Genomic DNA, 27,714 nt, shown 5'->3' with positions numbered 1-27,714 from the left:
TACGTAGGAGGGAGCAATATACTGCTTGACTGAAGGTATGTTCTCGAAACTTTATCAAACGCCCGTACCGAGCTACTGAGCGTCTCTCCTGCAGAGTGTTCCGCTGGAGTTTATCTATCATCTCCGTAACGCTTTCGCGATTACTAAATGATCCTGTAACGAAGCGCGCTGCTCTCCGTTGGATCTTCTCTATCTCTTCTATCAACCCTATGTGGTACGGATCCCACACTGGTGAGCAGTATTCAAGCAGTGGGCGAACAAGTGTACTGTAACCTACTTCCTTTGTTTGTGGATTGCATTTCCTTAGGATTCTTCAAATGAATCTCAGTCTGGCATCTGCTTTACCGACGATCAACTTTATACGATCATTCCATTTTAAATCACTCCTAATGCGTACTCCCAGATAACTTATGGAATTAACTACTTCCAGTTCCTGACCTGCTATATTGTAGCTAAAGGACAAGGGATCTTTCATTCTATGTATTCGCAGCACATTACACTTGTCTACATTGAGATTCAATTGCCATTCCCTGCACCATGCGTCAATTCGCTGCAGATCCTCCTGCATTTCAGTATAGTTTTCCATTGTTACTACCTCTCGATATACTACAGCATCATCCGCAAAAAGTCGCAGTCAACTTCCGATGTTATCCACAAGGTCATTTATGTATATTGCGAATAGCAACGGTCCTACGACACTCCCCTGCGGCACACCTAAAATCACTCTTACTTCGCAAGACTTCTCTCCATTGAGAATGACATGCTGCGTTCTGTTATCTAGGAACTCTTCAATTCAATCACACAATTGGTCTGATAGTCCATATGCTCTTACTTTGTTCATTAAACGACTGTGGGGAACTGTATCGAACGCCTTGCGGAAGTCAAGAAACACGGCATCTACCTGGGAAGCCGTGTCTATGGCCCTCTGAGTGTCGTGGACGAATAGCGCGAGCTGGGTTTCACATGATCGTCTTTTTCGAAACCCGTGCTGATTCGTACAGAGTAGATTTCTAGTCTCCAGAAAAGTCATTATACACGAACATAATACGTGTTCCAAAAATCTACAATTGATCGACGGTAGAGATATGGGTCTATAGTTCTGCACATCTGTTTATCGTCCCTTCTTGAAAACGTGGATGACCTGTGCCCTTTTCCAATCCTTTCGAACGCTACGCTCTTCTAGAGAGCTACGGTAAACCGCTGCAAGAAGGGGGGCAAGTTCCTTCGCGTACTCTGTGTAAAATCGAACTGGTATCCCATCAGGTCCAGCGACCTTTCCTCTTTTGAGCGATTTTAATTGTATCTCTATTCCTCTGTCGTCTATTTCGATGTCTACCATTTTGTCATCTGTGCGACAATCTAGAGAAGGAACTACAGTGCAGTCTTCCTCTGTGAAACAGCTTTGGAAAAAGACATTGTATTTCGGCCTTAAGTCTGTCATCCTCTGTTTCAGTACCATATTGGTCACAGAGTGTCTGGACATTTTGTTTTGATCCACTTACCGCTTTGACATAAGACCAAAATTTTTTAGGATTTTCTGCCAAGTCAGTACCTAGAACTTTATTTTCGAATTCGTTGAACGACTCTCGCATAGCTCTCCTCACACTACATTTCGCTTCGCGTAATTTTTGTTTGTCTGCAAGGCGTTGGCTATATTTATGTTTGCTGTGATGTTCCCTTTGCTTCCACAGCAGTTTTCTAACTCGGTTGTTGTACCACGGTGGCTCTTTTCCATCTCTTACGATCTTGCTTGGCACATACTCATCTAATGCGTATTGTACGATGGTTTTGAACTTTGTCCACTGATCTTCAACACTATCTGTACTTGAGACAAAACTTCAGCTAAATTTCGAACGTCAGCATCCAAATGGGTGGTAATTACGGGTTTTGAAAAAGTTACAGTATATGGTGGGTCTTTGTGTGTTTCCTAGCTTTTTTTTCCGCTGAACGAGGTTCGCTTGTCACAATTTGGGAAACTTTTTGTTACCTCCTCAATCCAGTACCGTTTGGTCTCGAGATCGGCAACTAGAATCAGAGACTGACGCGTGCGTTTCACGGCAGCCGCCGATATATCCGGCTGTTGGCCACAACATACCGGTCGAGTCCCGCCTGGACGGGGCACCTGTGGCCAGGGCAAACAGCGGCGTGGCCAGCAAACAGCGGCCGCAGCACGTGTCGCCCGGCTCCAGGGTCAGCCGCTGCTGCTGCTGCACGTGGACTTCACAGTGTCAGGTCCTCCTCTGAGGAAAGCGGGGGACACAGGAAGGAGAGACGAGAAATTAGTGCTTTCTTATATAACGACAAGGCAGGGGATTCGGAACCAGATTTTAAACTGCAAAACATTCTTCTGCCTGGTTTGATGCGGCCCGTCACGAATTCCTCTCCTGTGCCAACCTCTTCATCTCAGAGTGGCAACTTACAGCGAACGTCCTCAAATATTTGTTGGCTAAACTCCACTTTCTCTTCCTACCATTTTCATTCTCTACAACTCGCTCAAGCACCACCGAAGTTGCTTTTTGATGCAAAATTGTTGATTCTTTCGTGGTCCCTTGTTGGCGTGTTTTCTCTTTTGTTTTGTCTCTGAATCATCGGTCGACATTGGTGTCTAAACACGTTCGGTTATCCTGTTCCTCCTTTTTGTCGGTGTTTTCCGTATGGTCATCTTCTCGCTGATTCTGCGGAAAGCCTCGTTTCGTATCTTATCACTCCACCTAATTTTCAACATCCTAGTATAACACCACATCTCAAATGCTCCGATTCTCTTATTTTCTAGTTTTCCCGCAGGCCACGATTCATGAGCAGCGACGCGAAAAGAGAGGATACTTGATAAGGCATGTTGCGTTTCGAACAGACAGGGGACATATTATATCGGCCACGTAAGGGATGGAAGGCCACCACGAAGGCAAACGCCGCGCCTCCAACGTCTGACGGAGACTGCGTAATGAGCCAGGCGGTCAGTCGGTAATTCTGGTCCCGTGGAACGTGGAAGGCGCGCCTTGCGCCACCTGAGTCAATAGGCCGACCATCCAATCCACTAAACACAGAGCACACACTCTCTCTGCCGAGGCGGATGCCCGCGCCACGTGTGCCGGTGGGGAATTACGATTTATTTACAGATTTTTCACAGCGCCTCCATTCGCTATCGCATGGGAGCGACACGAGCACCCGCGCGTTTGGAGTCCCCCCTCCCCCTTCCTCTCTCTCTCTCTCTCTCTCTCTCTCTCTCTCTCTCTCTCTCGCGCGCGCGCGCACACACACACACACACACACACACACACACACACACACACACACACGAGAGAGAGAGAGTGAGAGAGAGAGAGGGGGGGGGGGAAGGGAAGGCAGCGAGCTGAGATCCTGCACTAGCAGTCGAACTCCCCTCGGTCAGGACCGTATTTGGGATTTATAGAGGCTTCGGCTGCACCTGTGGCGCGGGAACGTCCATGGGAAATTTTGTGATAACGAAGCTGCAGAAATTAAATTTTACAGTAATTTTCGAATTAAAATCCTGTAACTCAGCGTATATATGATTAGGAAACGAGATACTTATAATAGTAGATGACTACTTTTGCTATTTGGGAAGCCAAATAACTGACGATGATCGAAATAGAGAGGATGTAAAATGTAAACTGGCTATGGCAAGGAAAGCGTTTCTGAAGAAGAGAAATTTGCTAACATTGAGTATATGTTTAACTGTCAGGAGATCATTTTTGAATTTGTACGGACTGTAGTCATGTATGGAAGTGAAACATGGATGATAAATAGTTTAAACAAGAAGATAATAGAAGCTTATTAAATGTGGTGCTACAGAAGAATGCTGAAGATTAGACGGGTAGACCAGGTAACTAATGAGGAGGTACTGAACAGAATTGGGAAGAAGGGGAATTTGTGGCACAACTTGACTAAAGGTCGGACACTTTCTGAGGCCAATTTAGTGTTGAAGGGAAACGTCGAGCGTAAAAATCGTAGAGGGAGACCACGAGATGAACACACTAAGCAGATTCAGAAGGATGTAGGTTGCTGTAGTTACTCGGGGATGAAGCAGCTTGCACAAGATAGCTGCATCAAACCAGTTTTTGACTGAAGACCACAACAACAACAGGTTTCTTCAGAGATGTTAGTCAGTCGACCACACTTTTAGCTATCAGGTCCTGGTCGTCTACAAATAATAATGTTCGCACTCTATGTTTTATCAGTTTTTTTACTTGATGTAATTGTATTTTCCATTCCTCAGTTATTTAATCAATATAAATAATTAATAACAGCGATGTAAACCACACACTTTTCTAATTTCCACGATAGACTTGTGTGGCTTTTGTATATTTTTCATGATGTAATTTAATGTTTGCCTCTGTAGAACAGTATAAAATTTTTATTGCAAAGACTAAATTATTTAGGAGATGATAATTTTTACCTCAGTGTATGTCATTTAACTCTGTCATAAACCGTCAAACACAAAAAAATTGAATATATATCTGTGTACAAACGCCCCTTCCTAAATCTGTATTTTTCTTATCCAAGCTTCTACTCCACTGTATCCTGTAATTTTCTTCCAGGACGGAAGCATCAGTCTTGCCTGCTGTTGTTAGTACTAATAATGACATTCCCATATAACTCTGTAGTGTGGAACTCTATTGATTGTCTTTCTAAACTCGCAATTTTTCAAGAGTCATTAATGATTGTGGCAGATGTCAGTCTAGTTTTAAGGGAGCGCCAAGATAAAATCGTTGCTAAGTAGGTGGTGCCTACAATCTAGTCACTATTACCTACCATCCAAAATACATTTGCAAAACAGTTTCCTGTCTGCGTTACTTTAAATTTCTAGTAAGTGATTTTCTGTTATAGGTGGCAATGGCAGGCGACTTCATCCTGGCGGTGGCGTCCATGATGATCGCGCGTCTCAGGGATGACGACGTCACCTTGACGTTGAGCGAGGTAAGGCATGCGCTACTCATTTACGCGCACCTTAAAGTGCGCAGTAAAGCGAACGGGAGAGGTCCCCTTTGGTTAGACATGCCACAAAGCATTCCTAACTACTTCACGCACCGATAACAAGCTATCGTGGTCTCGAGTGTTAATAGGATACGAACAGTGATTCCTTTCTCTATGTTATACGTTCTGGGAAAAAAATATCGGCCCTTATAGGTGAAAAAAAAACTGAATAAATTATTTTTGACGACACATCATTGAACGTAATAAAAATACCAAATCTCATTACACAGAATACAACTACCAAGTTAAAAGTACCTGTGCACCTATTAGTTCAAACTGATGTGATGTGACGTGTCCACCATTTGCTAGAAAAGATGGCTTGAAATCTCCTGGAGACGAATTCAGTGAGGTGTCTCGATGTCTGTGGAGGAATGGCAGCTCATTCCTCCTAAAGAGCCGAAAGCAGAGAAGGTGGTGATGTTGGACGCTAGGGTCTGGATCCAAGTCGACTTTCTAACTCATCCCAAAGGTGTTCCATTTGGGTCAGGTTGGGACTCCGGGCAGGCCAGTCCATTTCAGGAATGTTTTTGTCAACAAACCATTACCTGACAAATGTTGCTTTAGGACAGTGAGTGTGATCACGTTGATACAAACGATCACAATCTCTGAACTGTTTCCCTATTGTGTCTAGTACACTATGCTTTAAAATATGTTAATATCCTCCTGCATTTAGAGTTTGGTTAATTGCAGTAAGGGGAACACACACTAACCACAAAAAGCGCTTCCATAGTGTAACACCACCTCCTCTGCACTACACACGATGGCAGGTGACGTTCTTCAGGAAGTCATCAAATCCAAACGCTCGTATTGGATTGCCACAGGGTATAGCGGGATTCGTCTCTCCGAATCACTCGTTTCAAGGTACCTACTGCCCATTGGCGTCACTCTTTACATCACCTCAAGTGCTGCATAGCACTGATTCCAGAGATGTGTGGTTTTAGAGGAGCTGCCCGAACATTGTACTCCATTCTTGTGAACTCTCTACCTGGACTCCTGGTAGCACTTTGGAACTCACAAGTGATTCCTTCCACTGAGTGCATGCGATTTCTTTTACGACCGTCCTCCGAAATGCTTGATGGCCCCGTCTGTCAGCATACGAGCCCTGCCTGGTTTTGAACTGTCTGTGGTTGTTCCTTCGCATTTTTGCTTCACAGTCACATCACCGGCAGTCGACTTGACCAGCTTTAGAATGCTCGAAACATCCCTGATGGATTGTTACCCAGCAAGCACCTGATGACCAGTCTCCGTTCGAAGTCACCGAGCTCGCCTGACAGACTGCCGCTACTGGTTCTCTACTGATAAAACGGTATTTCCAGATCATTTTAATAATGGCAGGTCCACCTCTCGTGGTCAGTTCCACATAGGAGTGTCTGCATACTTCTGGTCAGATAGTGTATCCACACATATTATAAAAATGGATTTGTGTATTTTCCACGTCTTCCTAACCCACTTACCCGATTTCAATCAAACTTGGTACACATATCCCTTACTGTCGAGCAACGATCACTGTGGGGGTATGAATTACCCACTCGACATGGTGAAGGAGATATGACATCATAAAAACTGCCGCATCATGCACGACTTACTGTTACTTCTGTGCTGCAACTCCACATACAATAGACCTCTCAGAAAGTATCTGCATATATCGGTGAGTGTACCTGTTCAAATATCACTGTAAGACACACAGTTCAAGAGATATGACACCATAAATGCTGAGAAACCGCCACACCGTACATAAATTCTTTACTATGAAGACACTGTTACAGTCAAGTCAGCTTAAGGAAATCCCTGACACCTGGCAGCACTGTTGACAGCTTTCGGCTGTGAAGTGCGAATGGCTTGGGCCGAAAACAGTAGCCGTCTATAGAATGATGAAGAGACATTGCGAAGAGACTTTTGCAATATCACTTTTCCTAGATACGTGAAGTAGCTGAGCCCAGCGTATAGAACTGTACACTATAAACACAATTCATTTTTTGTTTTCATTTCTAATCGAAAATTGGCTACCAGCCCAATATTCACCTAATCAGATGTGGGAAACCACCTAAAACTCACACCAGCCCTCACCATTAATCCTCTGGACAGATTTGATCCGGAATCAGCACACTGATATGTGCCACTATCCAGGTGGCATATTAGTTTAATTTTCTAAATAAGGGAAATGAATGAATTTTAGAGGACTTCAACTTAATAATGTCTGCCCCCAGTAGCTGAGTAGTCAGCACGACAGAATGTCAATCCTAAGGGCCCGGGTTCGATTCCCTGCTGGGAAGGAGATTTTCTCTATTCAGGGACTGGGTGTCGTGTTGTCCTAATCGTCATCATTTCATCCCCATCGACGCGCAAGTTGCCAAAGTGGCGTCAAATCAAAAGACTTGCACCTGGCGAATGGTTTATCCAACGGGTGGTCCTAGTCACACGACATTTAACATAATAATAAATCACAATAAATTTGTCGCTATTTAGTAACAATATTAGTGTGATGCTCACACAGTGTAAGCTTTCACAGCTGGTACTGACATCACGTAGAACTTCTGTGCTATTAGGCCATGGTTGATGTATAAAACTTTCTCCTAATGTTTCCTCTCCGACTGGGGACATCTTCATAGGTAAAATGGTTAACTGCAGTTAGACATTTTACCTCTGTAGATGTCTCCTGCAGTCAGAGAGGAAATGTTAGGAAAAAGTTTTAACATTGACCACGTCCTGTTAGTATGGAAGTTTTAAGTGTTATTAGTGCAATGCCATTCATGCATTCACACAGTAAACCTCAGGTGCCTTATTGTTGTCTTAATTTAAGACTCTTGAGAATGATAATGTGCTGCCAAAATGGTTGAGCTTTACGAGCAGTCCCTGGTGAGTAGTGTACAGGGTGATTCAAAAAGAATACCACAACTTTAGGAATTTAAAACTCTGCAATGACAAAAGGCAGAGCTAAGCACTATCTGTCGGCGAATTGTTGTTGTTGTTGTGGTCTTCAGTCCTGAGACTGGTTTGATGCAGCTCTCCATGCTACTCTATCCTGTGCAAGCTTCTTCATCTCCCAGTACCTACTGCAACCTACATCCTTCTGAATCTGCTTAGTGTATTGATCTCTTGGTCTCCCTCTACGATTTTTACCCTCCACGCTGCCCTCCAATGCTAAATTTGTGATCCCTCGATGTCTCATAACATGTCCTACCAACCGATCCCTTCTTCTAGTCAAGTTGTGCCACAAACTTCTCTTCTCCCCAATCCTATTCAATACCTCCTCATTAGTTATGTGATCTACCCACCTTATCTTCAGCATTCTTCTGTAGCACCACATTTCGAAAGCTTCTATTCCCTTCTTGTCCAAACTAGTTATCGTCCATGTCTCACTTCCATACATGGCTACACTCCATACAAATACTTTCAGAAACGACTTCCTGACACCTAAATCTATATTCGATGTTAACAAATTTCTCTTCTTGAGAAACGCTTTCCTTGCCATTGCCAGTCTACATTTTATATCCTCTCTACTTCGACCATCATCGGTTATTTTACTCCCTAAATAGCAAAACTCCTTTACTACTTTAAGTGTCTCATTTCCTAATCTAATTCCCTCAGCATCACCCAACTTAATTCGACTACATTCCATTATCCTCGTTTTGCTTTTGTTGATGTTCATCTTATATCATCCTTTCAAGACACTGTCCATTCCGTTCAACTGCTCTTGCAAGTCCTTTGCTGTCTCTGACAGAATTACAATGTCATCGGCGAACCTCAAAGTTTTTACTTCTTCTCCATGAATTTTAATACCTACTCCGAATTTTTCTTTTGTTTCCTTTACTGCTTGCTCAATATACAGATTGAATAACATCGGGGAGAGGCTACAACCCTGTCTCACTCCTTTCCCAACCACTGCTTCCCTTTCATGCCCCTCGACTCTTATAACTGCCATCTGGTTTCTGTACAAATTGTAAATAGCCTTTCGCTCCCTGTATTTTACCCCTGCCACCTTCAGAATTTGAAAGAGAGTATTCCAGTCAACATTGTCAAAAGCTTTATCTAAGTCTACAAATGCTAGAAACGTAGGTTTGCCTTTTCTTAATCTTTCTTCCAAGATAAGTCGTAAGGTCAGTATTGCCTCACATGTTCCAACATTTCTACGGAATCCAAACTGATCTTCCCCGAGGTCGGCTTCTACCAGATTTTCCATTCGTCTGTAAAGAATTCGCGTTAGTATTTTGCAGCTGTGACTTATTAAACTGATAGTTCGGTAACTTTCACATCTGTCAACACCTGCTTTCTTTGGGATTGGAATTATTATATTCTTCTTAAAGTCTGAGGGTATTTCGCCTGTCTCATACATCGTGCTCACCAGATGGTAGAGTTTTGTCATGACTGGCTCTCCTGAGGCCATCAGTAGTTCTAATGGAATGTTGTCTACTCCTGGGGCCTTGTTTTGACTCAGGTCTTTCAGTGCTCTGTCAAACTCTTCACGCAGTATCTTATCTCCCATTTCATCTTCATCTACATACTCTTCCATTTCCATAATATTGTCCTCAAGTACATCGCCCTTGTATAAACCCTCTATATACTCCTTCCACCTTTCTGCTTTCCCTTCTTTGCTTAGAACTGGGTTGCCATCTGAGCTCTTGATATTCATACAAGTGGTTCTCTTCTCTCCAAAGGTCTCTTTAATTTTCCTGTAGGCAGTATCTATCTTACCCCTAGTGAGACAAGCCTCTACATCCTTACATTTGTCCTCTAGCCATCCCTGCTTAGCCATTTTGCACTTCCTGTCGATTTCATTTTTGAGACGTTTGTATTCCTTTTTGCCTGCTTCATTTACTGCATTTTTATATTTTCTCCTTTCATCAATTAAATTCAATATTTCTTCTGTTACCCAAGGATTTCTATTAGCCCGCGTCTTTTTACCTACTTGATCGTCTGCTGCCTTCACCACTTCATCCCTCAGAGCTACCCATTCTTCTTCTACTGTATTTCTTTCCCCCATTCCTGTCAATTGTTCCCTAATGCTCTCCCTGAAACTCTCTACAACCTCTGGTTCTTTCAGTTTATCCAAGTCCCATCTCCTTAAATTCCCACCTTTTTGCAGTTTCTTCAGTTTCAATCTGCAGTTCATAACCAATAGATTGTGGTCAGAATCTACATCTGCCCCAGGAAATGTCTTACAATTTAAAACCTGGTTCCTAAATCTCTGTCTTACCATTATATAATCTATCTGAAACCTGTCAGTATCTCCAGGCTTCTTCCATGTATACAGCCTCCTTTCATGATTCTTGAACCAAGTGTTAGCTACGATTAAGTTATGCTCTGTGCAAAATTCTACAAGGCGGCTTCCTCTTTCATTCCTTCCCCCCAATCCATATTCACCTACTATGTTTCCTTCTCTCCCTTTTCCTACTGACGAATTCCAGTCACCCATGACTATTAAATTTTCGTCTCCCTTCACTACCTGAATAATTTCTTTTATCTCGTCATACATTTCATCTATTTCTTCATCATCTGCAGAGCTAGTTGGCATATAAACTTGTACTACTGTAGTAGGCATGGGCTTTGTGTCTATCTTGGCCACAATAATGCGTTCACTATGCTGTTTGTAGTAGCTAACCCGCACTCCTATTTTTTTATTCATTATTAAACCTACTCCTGCATTACCCCTATTTGATTTTGTATTTATAACCCTGTAATCACCTGACCAAAAGTCTTGTTCCTCCTGCCACCGAACTTCACTAATTCCCACTATATCTAACTTTAACCTATCCATCTCCCTTTTTAAATTTTCTAACCTACCTGCCCGATTAAGTGATCTGACATTCCACACTCCGATCCGTAGAACGCCAGTTTTCTTTCTCCTGATAACGACGTCCTCTTGAGTAGTCCCCGCCCGGAGATCCGAATGGGGGACTATTTTACCTCCGGAATATTTTACCCAAGAGGACGCCATCATCATTTAATCATACAGTAGAGCTGCATGTCCTCGGGAAAAATTACGGCTGTAGTTTCCCCTTGCTTTCAGCCGTTCGCAGTACCAGCACAGCAAGGCCGTTTTGGTTAATGTTACAAGGCCAGATCAGTCAATCATCCAGACTGTTGCCCCTGCAACTACTGAAAAGGCTGCTGCCCCTCTTCAGGAACCACATGTTTGTCTGGCCTCTCAACAGATACCCCTCCGTTGTGGTTGCACCTACGGTACGGCCATCTGTATCGCTGAGGCACGCAAGCCTCCCCACCAACGGCAAGGTCCATGGTTCATGGGGGGGTCGGTGAATTAAGGGAGCTATAAAGTTTCATTTAGTTGTACATTTGTTCGCTTGAGGCGCTGTTGACTAGGCGTCAGCGTCAGTTGATGCTAAGATGGCGACCGCTCAACAGAAAGCTTTTTGTGTTATTGAGTACGGCAGAAGTGAATCGACGACAGTTGTTCAGCGTGCATTTCGAACGAAGTATGGTGTTAAACCTCCTGATAGGTGGTGTATTAAACGTTGGTATAAACAGTTTACAGAGAATGGGTGTTTGTGCAAAGGGAAAAGTTCTGGACGGCCGAGAACGAGTGATGAAAATGTAGCACGCATCCAGCAAGCATTTGTTCGCAGCCCAGGAAAATCGACTCGCAGAGCTAGCAGAGAGCTGCAAATTCCACAATCAACTGTATAGAGAGTCCTACGAAAAAGGTTAGTTATGAAACCTTATTGTCTGAAATTGGTTCAAGCACTGTCTGCACTCTGCAGCTGATAAGATTAAAAGAATCGATTTCTGTGATTTTATCCTTGCTCAAATGGAAACAGATGAATCTTTCGTTTCAAAGATTGTGTTTAGTGATGAAGCAACTTTCCACACTAACAGGAAAGTCAACCGTCACAATGTCTGTATATGGGCACTGAGAATCCGCGGGAAACAACTCAGTATGAACGTGACTCGCCTAAGGTCAACGTTTTCTGCGCCATTTCAGCCAGTAAAGTTTTTGGTCCCTTTTTCTTTGAAGGTGCTACTGTAACTGGACTAAAGTATCTGGAGATGTTGGAGAATTGGCTGTTCCCTCAGCTCGAACAAGAAGCACAACAATTCATATTTCAGCTGGATGGAGCGCCACCACATTGGCACTTACCTATCCGTAACTACCTGAACGTCAACTACCCGAGGCGATGGATCGGTCGCCAGGCAGCCCGTGACAGAGCACTTCATCACTGGCCTCCAAGAAGCCCTGATCTTACCCCCTGCGATTTTTTCTTATGGGGGTATGTTAAAGATATGGTGTTTCGGCCACCTCTCCCAGCCACCATTGATGATTTGAAATGAGGAATAACAGCAGCTATCCAAACTGTTACGCCTGATATGCTACAGAGCGATTTTGTGATGTCTGCTGATGGTAATTCTGCCTTGTTCCTGTGACAGTTATAGAGGTTCTATAATACACAAAATTTAGAATCATATCCAGTTGATGGCATATGTACAAGACTAAAATTTTCTTTTGCCAACACTAAACATGACGATATGCAGTTGCTAAGGGAACTACGCTTTTGGGGGGGGGGGGGGGGGGCGGTATTTTGGAAGAGTTTGCAGTGTGAGAATTGGTCCACATGAGGTAAACCAAATTCACCTGACAAAATTTCGGAGGTTGCTCGAAAGTACTTTCTGAGCATTTTGGTAAAAGGGCCCAGTGGTCTCCAGTGGCTCATTACAAAGTAACTGTATTTTGTTTTCATTTCTTGCCCCCAATATCTTTGTATCTATATTGTTCTGAAAACATCTTCTCAGCAGTAAAATTGTTAATGGTATGTTCTGCATATCTTGTATAGAAACAAAATTGTTCAATTCTCTAACAGTACTTGTTTTTGAAAGCAGTGATGCTCACTTTAATTTTGCCTCTCAAGCTTAAATTTGGTACTACACATTTCTGTCATTATACTGCTATGGCAGTTAACTGATCATTGACAGTGATATGCTGTCATGTGTGGGTTATTTAGTGATTGCATATTACAGGCTGTCTCACTGTTATGAAGGTATTTCCATAGAAATGAAGTTAGCTGAGGTGACAACTGGAGTAAATCATAATTAAATTATTTGTAATGAACCAATAGAGATGATGGGTCTGTTATACTAAAATACACAGAAAATATCTGACGAACTCTGAAATTTGGTTACTGTAGTACAGGTCATCCTGTGTAGCCATCAGAGAACCCACAACTTGTCAATCTCTGAGATAAGAGGACAACTACTTGTTATGATTGACTGATTGATTGATTGATGATGATGATGATACTCTGCCCAGGATACCTTTCCCATGTGTAAAAGTTCACACAGCTGCAGACCCACCCCACTGCATCAGCAATAAAATTAAGAAATTGAGTTCTGCTGAGAGTTAAAAATTCTGATTTACTTACACTTATATCTTAAACTATTTTTCAGTTATTGAAGCTTTTTTTAATGCTCCCATCCGATTCACTTTTGATGATGTTTTAAAACTTTTTTATGTTGCAAATTCATTACTTTTTCCTGAAGACATTGGCTTTGATCTCACAGAGAGTCTTGTTTGCAGGTGGTGACTGACCTGGTGCAGGGTGAGTTCATGCAGCTGGGCTCCAAGGAGACAGAAAACGAACGCTTCGCACACTACCTCACTAAGACCTACCGCAAGACAGCCAGCCTCATTGCCAACTCCGTCAAAGCGGTATGTATGTGGCAATCTGTCTCTCGAGTTGTGGAGCGCGTGCTAGGTGACACTTAGTGTGTGGTTTTTAGGTACTGTGAGCTTTACTTGACTACATTTCACAGTAGTGTAGTGTTCCACAAATGGTCAATCCTGTTAAACCACCATCCCGAATATTTCCCTAACAGAACATGGAAACTGCATGTAGTTTTCACAAACAGTTCTAGCAAAGTTAATATATACAGTGATTCCAAACATTGTGGGAAAATGTTTTATTGCTCCATGGTTTCATTTTTGAAACATAATATGGTCTGTCTTTACACTGAACCAGCTGTACACATTATGAGTGTTGTCTGTCCCATTAGTCTGGTGTTGTCTGTCCCATTAGACCAACAAGCAGGCATCTTTTCCCACCAGTAAACAGCTCAGAAAGAAATGAATGGAAATGGCTTCTGGAAAAGTAAGAAGAAATAGAAAAGGGCAGAAAAACAGGATCAGCATCTAGGAAAGGCAGAATATCTTAAATTTATAAGCAGAAACATCAGAATCAAGAGTGCAAAATTGATACCACTATTAAATGCAACAGAAAGAGTGAATAAGTGGAAGCAATATATTATCAGTCTGTACAAGAGTAGGAACTGTGTGCTAATTTGATACAAGGAGAGATGGGTGTTGATACAGAGAACATAAAAAATCCAGTACTAGACTCAGAGTTTGACAGAGCTTTGGAAGGCTGGGATGGATAACAGCTTAGAGTATTACTAAGAAATTGAAGTCCATGTCATGCCATGGAGGAGGATACCGAGATAAGAATGGGGTGGGGGGAAGGTTTAGCAGACAATTGTCCTCTTATGCAAAGGCAAGTCTGAAAGGGAGCCTGGATCTTCAGTACCTTACCTGCCCTGCAGCTGGTGAAATATTGAAATATTCCTGTATGCCGTCAACTGCCTTTTGGTTCTGCAAGGCTTCTGAAACTAGTGGGAACAGGAAACTAAACATAGAGTACCCTGTCCACTGAGATTTTGGTGAAGCCCTAGCCACTGGAAGAAGGAAGTACAGAAATACAAGTCAAAAACCATAAGATAAACAGTTATGTAAAGAGTATGATAACGAGAGCAATTAATGATGAAGTGCATCAAAAGGCAATGACAAGCAAACAGCTAGTAATACATGGAATGCCTTAAAGCAGCAATTTGAAACCACATCCAAAGATTGTTTAAAATTTGTACAATGTTTTTCTTTTTAAGTTGGCTACGAGCTGAACATATTTCAACCCATATAGCAAATCTGAAAATTTTTTGGTACGAGTTGAATTATGAACTTAAAAATGTAAATGTTTTGCCAGATCTTACGCTATTTTGCAAAACCATTTATACTTTGCCAAATGAGTTTAATATTTCAGTTGATTTGGATATTACTAACATAGGATGAAAAGAGAACATTCAGTGAATTAAGAATCCAATTTTGTGTACTTGAAAGGAATATTATGAAGAACTCACAGTTACAATACACCAAAAGAAATATTTATGGTAAATGAAAGAAGTAAAAATAATATGACAGAGGCAAATTCATTAAGAAAGAATCGAGAAAAGTGACATCTGGAATTACTGTTAGAAAATGGGGGGGAGGGAGGGGGGAGGCACTGTGTGAAGGATGCAAAAAGTTGATTTCTGATGGGGGAAACAAAAATAAACGGAAGTAATGGCAGCTGTGAAGATGCCAGTAGTGTTCTGAGATCTATCCGTGAAAAGTCCTATTAAGTTGAAGCAGATACAGCAACACGGTGGGTCGACAATGGAGCTATAAGACTTGTAACCAACTGTCCAGATAATTATAAAGACTTTCTAAAATTTGTTGGTCCATGTGGTGTAAAGGCAGCTGGGAAAGAATCTTAGTGACAGTGAGGAAAGGTAATATTCGGTTATCATCTGCTACGAGTATTGGTGGGCTGAATATGATGCTGCTGGATGTACGGTTTGTTCCATAACTGTCTAGAAATTTGTTTGCAGTGTTAGCTGCTCAGACTGAAATCCCAATAGTGAATTCAAGTCATGAACAATAGAATGTTGGGTTAATATTGGTGACAAAATAGTGTTACATAGAATCCAGGAGCATTTTGGAAAATTGTGTAAGGCAGACATTGAACCCACTTTGCCCAAATAAATTGTGGAAATAACCACCATTGAAGAGATTTCATTATCACAGTTGTATTGAGCAGGATGGGGACCATCAGGATCAACACAATGCAAATTGATATTTGCTCAGAGAAAGAAGACAACCAACTCCAATGGACATTTTAATACATCTTTTCCAGAGATGAAGCATATGGTCGTGTTCAAGGACCGCTACATGAAATTTCTGTTTCATAAGGCAAAAATCTGAAGTTGAGAATGAGTTGAAACATTTTTTTGGGCATTAAAATATATTGGGTCATCTAATCAAAAAGTTACTAAGTGACAATAATGAACTCAGTAGTAAGGAAATGAGGACATCATGCACATAGGATGTGTTCCTCAGAGGCTAACAGCACCTACGTACCACAACATAATGGTGGAAGTCAACAAGAGATGTGTAGTTGAAATGGCAAAATTTCCGAGTAATCAAATAACGAAACCAATTTCCCAGCAGCCATGTATGCTGAATGGGTTGGAGTGTCAGTGTACATTCTAAAGCTAACTCCAAGATAATCTGTGGAAGGAATTAGTCTTTTTTAAGTGTGGTTGGGTAAGAAGCCAAGAATAAAATGGTTCCAAGAATAAAATGGGTTCTACATGCTGTACCCGCACACCGTTTGAAAGAAGACAGAAAATGGATAAAAAAGCTGTCGAGAGGTACCTCGTGGGGTAGAATGGAGACGAGTATTACAGAATCTAGGTGAAAGAAGAGAGCAACCAATTGTCAGCAGAGATGTAATCTTCCATGAAAGTCCTGGAGTTGTGAAGAACAAAGCAAATTACCATTATAGGATGTTGATCAAAATAATCAGGGAAAGTACGCAGCTCAAGGAGTTAGTCAGACAAATCGAAGATTGAAAAGGAACAGAGAAGAGGAACTTTTAATCCCACCTTGTAGACAACTGCAAAATCATTAAATATTAATGAAGCCTTCATAGCCAAATGACTTTGCAGTGTTCACTGAAAAGATAATTAATAGAACAAAAGCAGAACCATAATCACGAAGAAGATATCAGTAGAGATATTCAGTTATTTCTAGAACAATATGTGATTGAAAATAAAACGTCAGTGCAAAACAGTTAATCAGCTAACTACTCGTATTAAATTTAACATTTTTGTACAACTAGTTTCAAAACATACTTTATAAAAGATGGTTTATTTAGTTAGCTAGGTGATGAACCACCAGGAAAGATTAATAAACGTAAAATAAAATAATGTAAAATTTAATTTAAAAGATTTAATGCTTAAAACAAATTTATCTCTAGTTATATTTAGGACAGATGACTGATTCCCATCAGCTTTCATGTCATAGCAGATGCTCGGCACTGACATGTAATGAATTGCAGATGGCGATGCTGGCGGGCGCGAGCCAAGAAGTGGCTGAGCTGGCCTTCCAGTATGGACGCAACCTCGGTCTGGCGTTCCAGCTGGTGGATGACCTTCTAGACTTCGTGTCCTCCACAGAAGCGATGGGAAAGCCGACTGCCGCAGATCTGCGCCTGGGGCTCGCTACTGCTCCAGTTCTCTTTGCATGTGAAAAGGTGAGGTTGTTTACTGCCCAATTGTTGCTAGTATCTTAAATATGCATATTACTTTGAAATTAAATAGATAATGTAAGAAGAGACTGAAAAACACTATCATAACTTTTCCAGCAGGGGAAATCTTCTTTGCCATTTTTGATTCAGAGCACAAACATCCTCCCAGTATTTATTGTTGTTTGATATCTAAGGTGAATTAGTGATCCACGTCTCATCTACAGTAACAAATTGGTGCTCAAAATCAGCTGTTTTTAAATTTCTCTAAACATTTTAGAGCAATTCGTTAAAAAAAATTGCATTTGCTTGTGGTACACCTACTTGCCATTAAAATTTATCCATTTGAACAAAACACACACAGAAGTCTAATGTAAAAAGTGATGCATGGAAAATTATTCTACAGATCAACTTTCATGATATTGCATAACATGTTAAAAAAGGAGAAGAGGAGAGAGGGAGAGAACTTTATCATATCAGTACCATCCCAGTATTTCTCATATTACAGTGATTTTTTTTTTCATTTTTGAGGAATGATGTTTACATTTCTCTCCAGTAAATAATATTTTGGTTGTCTGTAGTTTTCCTGTAGCTGACGATCTGGTGTGTGTGTGTGTGTGTGTGTGTGTGTGTGTGTGTGTGTGTGTGTGGTATTTGCAGCATGTTATGCCCCTGAGGCTATCACATTGATTATATCATTAGTCAAAGCAAACACCTTGTATTATGCAGTTGAGTGAAATAAATTGGTAGTATCCATTTCAAAGGGACCATTCTGGCATCCATCTTAACGGTTTTTGGAAAACTCCAGAAAACCTAAATCTAGATTTGCATACAAAAATTTGAAACCCACATTGCCCATCTGCCATGGTTCTTATATAATGCCATATGGCCCAAATTAAGCTAAAGTGGAACATAAAAAGAACAGGGTGGGAAATGACTGGCTGGGCAACAAAAATTGCAGCACATTTCTCAACATCCTAGTGAGACTATGTGTGGACTAGGGAAAATTCTGTTTTGAGAGCTGTAGACTTCGTAAATAATTCATGTCACAATAGGAAGTGAGAGCAATTTATTTTGGACCGAAACAGTCACAATGGCAATGATGTTTATGGAGTACTGGAATTATGAGATAAATTAGGGAAATCATCCTCTTCTCAACTCTCATTTTTTTGTAATTTCAAATAACAACAGCCATCATCACCATTATTGTTGTCTTCAGATGTCTGGGGCTGTATCACCATCACCATCTTCTTGGTTTTGTGCACATATCTGGCTTTGCATGTTATGCCTGCGTCGGGTTTTGGGTCTCCCTATGTTGTCCTTTTGGTTTATATTTCTATAGTATAATTTTCATGTAGAGAAGTTAATCCTAATTCTGCTCATATTCTCCATGTATTTTCCTTTTGATCTTTCAGATCCTGCTAAATGTATGAGAGATCTCATATTTTCACTCTTGACCATAGCATATCCTCATTTGCTGTTATCCACATTTAAATTTCATGCAATAAAACTGTGTATCATAAAATTTGAGAGGTTTCTCTTTCCTTACTTTCCCTTGTAAAGGTCACCTAATAGTACCACTCATTAAGTTAAATTTCTATTATGTCATGTTGAAAATCAGTGTTGTTTTCATTTAATGTCTCGCATCTGAAGTATTTAAAATTTGTTACTTGCGCTACTACTTTTGCATGAAATATAGATTTGAATTTATCAGAAAAATAATTTTATCTTTTCTGTAAAATGCTTTAAACTTTGTTTTGTTTATGAGATCTGCAAATTGTCTGATGCACAGATTTATTGTGATTGATATCCTGTTATTTATAGATTATTCTTACTGTTAGCAATATTTACCAGGTTGTCTGCAAGTAGCATTGTCAGCATACAGTCTAGATTTTCAAGATTGTAAGGTAAAATGATAGTTCATTTATGTAGATATTAGAAAGTACAAATGATGCTCTACACCTTTGACTTAAACTTAGATTGGTGCTCTGCCATTTCAATTCCTTTTCCCTGAAATAGATGTATGTGACTTTTCATATATACTTTTTATGAGTTATGGAATTTCAGTTGTGGGATATTCATTCACAGTATTTATGAAAAAAATGAAGAAATATTGTAATAAAGGTCACAATAGAGATTGCAGGGGTAATTAAAATTGCGGGAGTTGTAAAGAAGCTCAGCAGACGTGTTGTAATAACGTTTGCATTTTCACGGAGTACGACCTACACTTTCATTTTGTACATTTCAGTACCCAGAGCTGAATCCGATGATAATGCGGAGATTCCAAGAGGCAGGTGATGTGGAACGCGCCTTCGAACTGGTGCACCGGTCACGGGGCCTCGAGCAGACGCAGATGTTGGCGCGCAAGCACTGCGCAGAGGCAGAGCGGCTGGCCGCGCGCCTGAGCGAGTCACCCTACCAGAAGGCACTCGGCGTCGTCACCAGCCTTGTCATCAACCGCATGAAGTAGCACTGGCTACCGCCGCAGGTGAGTCCTATTTTGCACTCGTTACTGGCCTGTCTGCCCAGTTTTGACCAAATAGAGGGAGGCAAAAAGCTCTGTGTACACTTAGCAGCATTCTGTGAGACAAATGTAGCAGTGAAATTACACTGCCAGTCATTAAAAATGCAGTACAATGAACACAGCATGCAAAAAACATCAAATTGTCTCAAAGTGTGCTACACACGAGGAGAGTGAGAAAAGTAACAAGAGTGACAACACTGCGAGCAGACCAGCAGTGCTGTGTTGTTCTACTTGTATAGACCAGTGTCTTCATCCCTTACAGATGCTCTGAGTTTCAGCTCTGTAGCCATTGAGTGATATTTGAAGAGTTTTTATTGTGTGTTACAAAACTGGAAGAGCAGAATTTAGAGGTACGTTATGCAATCTAGTTTTGTTTTGAACTTAGGGGATTGGCAAGTGTGTCCTATGAAAACTGGAACAGGCCTATGGAGAATACTCCTTATGGAGAGCACAAGTTTTTGCATGCTCTTGAGAGATCAGACCGACATTTAACAGTAAGGATGATGGGTGACCTATTAAACTTAAAGACTTTCACCATACATCATACATCAAATTTTGACAGAAGATTTGCATAAGCAAAAGGTTTGTGGCAAGATGGTGCCAAAAATCTTTCTGACCGGGCAGAAGGACAACCGAAGAAATGTGTACGAAGATCTGGAGAAGACTGCCAGTTACCACGAGTGGATCGGTTGTGTGATCACAGGTGATGAGTCCTGGATTTTTGAATATGATCCTGACAAAAAGCAGCAAAGTGAGGAGTGGACAATGGAGGTATCTCTTCACCCGAAAAAGGCTTGAATGAGCAAATCAAAGTTCAGAACGATGCTGATTTGCTTTTTTGACAGTAGGTGTATTGTGCACAAAGAATTTGTTCCTCCGAGGCACTGTCAATAAAGTATTTTACAAAGATGTTGTTGAAAGGCTCAGGGGAAGTGTGAATCGAGGGAGACCAGAAATTGCAGACAAGTGGACGCCGTGACAACACCCCGTGTCAGATGGTCATTTCCATCACAGAATTTTTGACCTCAAAATGCATTCCTCTTGTTCCACAGCCCCCTCTCCCAATCTGAGTCTTTGTGATTTTTTTTCTTTTCCCGAAATTGAAAAATGTCTTAAAAGTGTCCTTTTGGTACTATGGAGAACACTCAAATGAATGTGACCGGCATGTTAAAGGCCCTACCAGTGAAGCCTTTCAGTGCTGCTACCAGGACTGGGAACGACGACTCCACTGTTGTACAGTTACCGAAAGGAACTACTTTGAAGGGAACAGTACTGTTGCTTGGAAAAAAAAGCTTTGGTAGGCAAAAAATCTGTCCCAGTACTTTTCTCACACACCTCATACACAGATATGCATATGATTGGTATTTGTGCACAGTTGCACAAAGGAGATAGGGGAGTAGTGCCATCTACATTATGTATGTAGGGAAAAGTAATACAGTGTGTGTCTCATTCAGAAATAGTCAAACGTTAGAGGTTTGCAAGAGGATTGTGTTGTGCCTGTTTAAGGAGGAGAAACATGGACCAGCAGATGTAAGAATTTGACAGTGGTAGCATAGTGACGTATCCAAACTGCAGTTTTCCATTCAACGATGTTGGTACTCATTTTGGTCAGGATCCCACAAATGTCATTTAACTATGAAACGGACTCAGGAGTTCCAAATTTGAGAGATTAATTTTTAACATCCCATGAACAACAAGGTCATTAGCGATGGAGTACAAACTCGGGAAGGAAATCAGCCGTGCCCTGTTGAAGGAACCATCCTGTCATTTGCCTGAAGTGATTTAGGGAAATAATGGAAAATCTAAATCAGGATGGCCGGATGCAGGTTTGAACCCTCATCCTCCCGAATGCGAGCCCAGTGTGCTAACCACTGTGCCACCTCGCTCGGTCAAATTTGATGCTGTGCAGAATCTGTGGCCCCACATGGTTAACACCTAAGTGGACGGATGTGTCGTCCACTTAGCCATGCAAGTTCATATGGCCAAAGCACATACTTTCAGTCCAGAAATAGGCTTTTTTTGTAGAAAAATGAGTATCTACACAGACAGTGCAACGATATCAGGAGGCGTCCAGCAGAGAGATGTGTCCAATGACAGCTTTCGTATCAATACGAGGTACCTTTGGGCACACGACACAATCATTCTGGTTTGCATAGCCAGTAATTAGGACAACATCTGTTACACTTGGGATGCTTTAAGATTGGCAGATGTGCCTCATCTTTGAGATCAGCATTGTGCCATAGTTGATTCATCATAGTGGCTGACAAGGGGTGGCATGCCAGTCTCTTGGCAATCCATGGCCAGATGTTTTCAATGGCTGAGATATCTGGAGAATGTGCTAAGCATGGCAACAGTTGATCACCTGTGTATGAAGGTAAGCCAGTCCAGTGTGGGATACACATTCTGCATTAATGTGGACAATTCAGAGCTTGTTGTGGCTATAAAGTGATAGTTACATCACTATTTGAAACTTGGTAATGGATGCTTGCCATCTGAAACCGGTCACTGATAAATTGTAAAGTACCTGTAAGACTGTATACTACATACTATATATGACAATGTTTTGGGATGTGAAGGCTGCCAGAGAAAGGAAGGGAGATAACTGGACCTTTTTTTATTGGACCTCTTCAGCAAGAAACTGAAGGAAAAACAGTTCCATTTCATGAAAAGGAAAGTGGTGTTTCACCTTCTCATTGTGTCAACACCTGCATCTGGAGTTTTCGTTCCAAAACAGCATGAGTTGTATTATGAATTGCTTCTCCTTCCCACTATCCCCTGTATTTTCTCATTGTGGTTACCTGCAATTTTTTCTTGTTCCCAAACATGTGGAAATGTCTCATGGATAAAAAATTCTATTCAGATGGGGAAATCATCATCAAGAGAGATGCATTTAGCAATTTTATTTTTGGAAAGGTTAAAAATAGGCCAACTCATTGAGAGAAGTATTTCTCCCTAACTGGACTCTATGTTGAAATTAAAATAAGTTGTTATTCTTTAGACAGATATTTATTTAACTCCTTCTTATTGCAGTGTCTTAAATGTAAGTCTGGTATGGAGAGCAATCAGTCATGAGTTTATGGGACTTGGTATGTGTGGTGGTACAGTGTGAAAAGTTTACATTTACATTTTGAGTTAATAGAAAGAATATTTCTCATTTTATTTATCCCTACAATTATCAATATTCTCCTAATTTACCTAAAGAACAAGCAAACCCATATATTTGGTAAAAATAAGATTTATTGTTTGAGTGATCAAACTTTGTGTTTAGAAGTAAAAGGGTGTAAATATTCAGAGAGTGAAACCATAACTGACAATAAAGACATACGGTCCACTCACACAGAATTAAAACGGTGTTCTTGTGCTTTCCATGTTCTTCAATGGAATCATTTTCTCTGAGGCAGTACTTCAAAGGCAACCATCTACTGGCAAATGGCAACTGGTGATGTGGTCACGTAACTACTACACCCATAGGCACTGGCTGTCCCAGCTGTGCAGTTTTCCACATATGTCAGATGAAACAAAAATATAATATTTAACGACTTCGGAAAAGACAGATTGCTACTTACTGTAAAGAAGACACGTCAAGCTGCATAGAGGCACAATTGAAAGACTTACACATAGCTTTCGGCCACAGCCTTTATCAGTAAAGAGAGACAAACGGACAACATTCACACACACACACACACACACACACACACACACACACACACACACACACCAGGGAAGCACACACATGACCGTCAACTCAAGTATCTCAGGCCTGAATGCATTCTGGCTTGAGATGCTGGATCTGGAGTTGGTGGTCGTGTGTGTGTGTGAGGCGTGCTTGTGTGTGTGTGTGTGTGTGATAGAGAGAGAGAGAGAGAGAGAGAGAGAGAGAGAGAGAGAAAAAGAGATTCTCTCTTTACTGATGAAGGCTGTGGTGGAAAGCTATATGTGAGTATCTTTTAATCGTACCTGTCTGCAATTTGAAATGTCTTCTTTACGATAAGTAGCAATCTATCTTTTCCTACATTGTTGATATTCCTACCTGGAATTTCCATTGTTTGATGTTTAACAACCTCATGCCAATAAGGATGACAGATTAATCACTTATATAAATAAGCAAAGGTGTTGGATGTACACATTTGAGGCAGGAGCATCTTTTCATTTAATGCAGAACAGTGTCTGTAAATGTTGTTCCAAAAGAAATTCGGTAGAAGTCTTGCGCTTTTCATCAGATAATTACTCTAAATTAGTGACAAATTAAATGCAGTAGTTTTTAAAAACAGGTTAGACAAATGCACATTTCCTAAGCTCGCCAAAGCTTAGGAAATTATATTAGACATTTTTAGTAATTACATGATGATGCTCTTATTCATCTATGCTTATAAACTAAGTCAATCTAGACTAGATCACATGTATTACTCTTTCATATACACATACAGACAGTTTCACCCCCCACCCCCTCCTCAGCTTCCACATTATATCAATGTCGCAAAAAAGATAAAATACAGGGCCAACATCAAAATGAATGTAACAGAAATGTACTACAAAGTCTTTAAACTATAGCAGGTCATAGAAACTGGCAGAGGGCAACATTATATTGATGTGTATCATTGTATCTGTTCCATCAGTCAAAGAAGATGTGGTGTGCATCATCTTCTGTACCAGAGTTACATAATGGATATGCTACTGAGCCCATCCAAAGTAAATGTTTACTGTAGCAGCTATTGTTGAAGGCGTGGTTCTTGAGTCTTGCAGACTATTTATGTTCTGTATACCAGTAGACATCAGCACTAGGGATTGTTTGTAATTGGATGTGCTCTGATATTCCTCATTCCACATATCTCTAATTACAAGACTGAGTGATTTTAAGGATAACAATGCTCTATGCCACAGATTATTGTTCTGTATGTGTGTGTGTGTGTGTGTGTGTGTGGGTGGGTTGGGGGGGGGGGGGAGTTGTGAGGTAAAACACATTTTGACAAGTTTCTTTTTGCCTTTTGCAGGTGGCCAATATGTCATAGTACTCCACTGTAGAATGTAGAGCACAAATGCAGGAACTGTATGCATTTGCAACACACTCCCGGCCCTGCATACGGCAGGGAGGTTGGAGCCATTTCTGCGGTACGCCTCCTCTGATAAACCTGCGAGCACAAAACTGCAGCAAAGCTGAAAGAGTAGCCTTAGTAACGTGTTGTTCAGCTGCCCGATTTCCTGTGGCATTCTCGATGGATTCACCATCAAATATCTTCTGGGACACTTCATGAAGCCATTCTGGATATAAGGAAAATGATGCCATGCCATCTACTGATAATTTAATTATAATTTGTGGCTGGAACCACAGCAACGTTTGATGTCTTGGATGATCTAAATAGAGGATTTTTGAATGGTTACTAAATATAATCTCATAATAGTCCACTATTTATCTTTCAGAAGTGGCTTCATTTTCCTTTTATCTTTTCCATTTCATTGAACACTGCCAATGTGTACCATAATAACTTATATTGTGGTTTGTCCTTCACTGTGAAAAATGTGTGTTCACTTGCCAATGTACACTGATAGCACATTGTAACCTGCAGTCCATGAAATATTTCCATATGTAGTGTCAGAAGGTAATTTTTATTTTTATTTTTGGAAAAACAAATGTGCATTCTTGGGAAGTGTCTGCTTTTATGCAAAACATGAAGCTACACATTTCTTGTTATATATAGAGTATACATTTTTATTATTGCAGTTTAATTATATTTGATTGGTGTAATAAAGTTTCCTGGGTAATGTGTAAAGGCCTATACACAAGATTCTGTGTTTGTTGTTTGTCAAGAATAATGCATGTGTGCTATACATGATGAAAATAAGGGTGAAAATCTAATACACTTATTGCCTTAAAGCTACCTGAGATGTTAATGAACAGTTATTTTCATATTATAAGGGGACACACAGTCTGAATATTCGGCAGATTATAAAATAGAAAAAAAGAGTTTTTATACTTTAGATAGTTTGCCACATATACATGGAACAGAAAATTTGTTCATATGTATGTATAGACTGCCCTGTATGTATAGATTGCCTTATAGTGGAAAATGAATTATTAAGTTTCTCTGTCAGTGTCATGCCTGAGTATCGGACCGGCAGCAACTGAGAGTTTGTTCTCAGTGAATCCTTAGGACATACTCATTCTAAACTCTACAATTAAAAATGCAAGCTCAAGATTTTAAATTTCTCAGAAAATTGATATGTAAAATGAACAACCTTCTCTTTCATCTGCCTACTTCTCTTCTCCTCTTTCCCACATACATTTATGTCCAGAGAAACCAGCCTTATTCTATCCCAGTGCAATGAAGAGAGTGCTGTAAAGCACTGTCACAGGGAAATAATGCTTCTGTCACCAGGGGCCAAATAAAAACAAAAACTTAAAATTTAGTTTTATCCAGCTGCTGTTACAGGAATCATGTCAGCTGGTGTATGGTTACAGTTAAAGTTACCTGGATCATAACTAAGAACAAAATGTTCTTCAGATATGAGCTGTGGCCAGTCATGTTCAAGTTTGTATTGTTGTTAATATGATAAAAGTATATTTTTGTGCATCATTTTAACTGGATTTAAAGGCAATGTATTTGTTGGCAGCATATTGTAAAAGTAATGCTCACACCAGTTTTGTGTACCTTGTTATTATAATTCATAATTGTTATATACCCATATTTTTCAACATTTCAAAAATACTTTAATTATTCTTCAAATATTGTATTGTTAAATTTTGTTAACTCATATTTTATACATAAATCTAATTTCTTATATGAAGGAAAGTTATCAACATGTGTATAATATAAAAGTATACCATTTACTAATTTTGAAAAAAAAATGAATTGTTGCTCACTTAAAAGTTTGCCACCATTTTTCGTTTTTTGTGTATCTGTGGCTTCGTTTCATGACAACGTGTGTATGCACTAGGAAGACACAATCAACATTTAATTCAAATGGACACCTATTAGGTACCCACATCTTATATATGTGGTAGTAACAAGAAGCAGCTTTTGGTTGGATACAAATTTTAAACTTTGCTGTTACAGTCGTGTGTTAGTGTTATTTATATAAATATATATATATGTATATATGTATCCATCCAAAAGTGCTTTCCTGCAATCACAGAATGTTTTCTCAAATCAGTTGCTTCTTGGAACTCAGTAGAAGATGAATCTGTATTTCACAGATTCTGTAAATATTATTTTGTAACAGAGTATGTACATATATGTATTGAACTAAAACACAAGCTCTGCGCAAGTGCGAATATTTATCTGTGGTTAAAGGGACAGGATTTGGACATGTAGACTACATATGTATATTGGGATCATCATTATCAGTGTATCTCTCTTTTTTATAATAAAATGTTATAGAAACAATTGTGATGCATTTACTTAACCATATATGAACCCTTAGAATAAATAAATATGTATATTTCAGCGCATAAAGGACATTTATTTGGGTGATCTCTTACAAGTCACAGGACATAGTTAGGCGAGTATCATGCAGGTTCCCCATTCCTACTTTAGATACATGGTGACAGAGGAAATAATTGATCATTTAAGAACATAGAATGTAGCATACACAGGTTCCAGAACAAAGAAAGCTACTGATTTTCCCTGAAAGGTATTTGATTCTGTCCTTGCTGATTGCATAATCATATCTTGTTCAGCTGCAGATTATTAGCGTAGAAGTGTTGTAGGAAACCTCTTGTAGAATATATCCTTTGATGCACGTGCGTGGCCCCCCCCCCCCCCCCCCCCCCCCCCCCCCTACACACACCTATGCCCCTACATGGTGCCAATGCTATTTTGCACAGGTAGACTGGTTGTGGTGGGGGTAGTGTCAGAT

General features: G+C 40.4%; 1 protein-coding gene across 2 annotated transcripts in view; it reads left to right on the top strand.

The window, feature by feature from the left end:
- Nucleotides 1-27,243, top strand: part of LOC126109619 (all trans-polyprenyl-diphosphate synthase PDSS1) — a 793,792-nt gene extending 766,549 nt beyond the window's left edge. For both annotated transcript variants that reach the window (XM_049914662.1, XM_049914663.1), the window contains 5 exons: nt 4,846-4,935; nt 13,520-13,651; nt 17,151-17,345; nt 19,585-19,824; nt 24,852-27,243. In XM_049914662.1, the coding sequence (XP_049770619.1) occupies nt 4,846-4,935; nt 13,520-13,651; nt 17,151-17,345; nt 19,585-19,806 (639 nt within the window). In that variant the 3' untranslated portion in view covers nt 19,807-19,824; nt 24,852-27,243. The remainder of the gene's footprint in view (nt 1-4,845; nt 4,936-13,519; nt 13,652-17,150; nt 17,346-19,584; nt 19,825-24,851) is intronic.
- The last annotated feature ends 471 nt before the right edge of the window (nt 27,244-27,714 follow it).

This window comes from Schistocerca cancellata, chromosome 12 (genome assembly GCF_023864275.1).
Source record: "Schistocerca cancellata isolate TAMUIC-IGC-003103 chromosome 12, iqSchCanc2.1, whole genome shotgun sequence".
Lineage (NCBI taxonomy): Eukaryota > Metazoa > Arthropoda > Insecta > Orthoptera > Acrididae > Schistocerca > Schistocerca cancellata.
The sequence above is the reverse complement of the archived record's forward strand: the minus strand, read 5'-3'. Positions and strand labels throughout refer to the sequence as shown.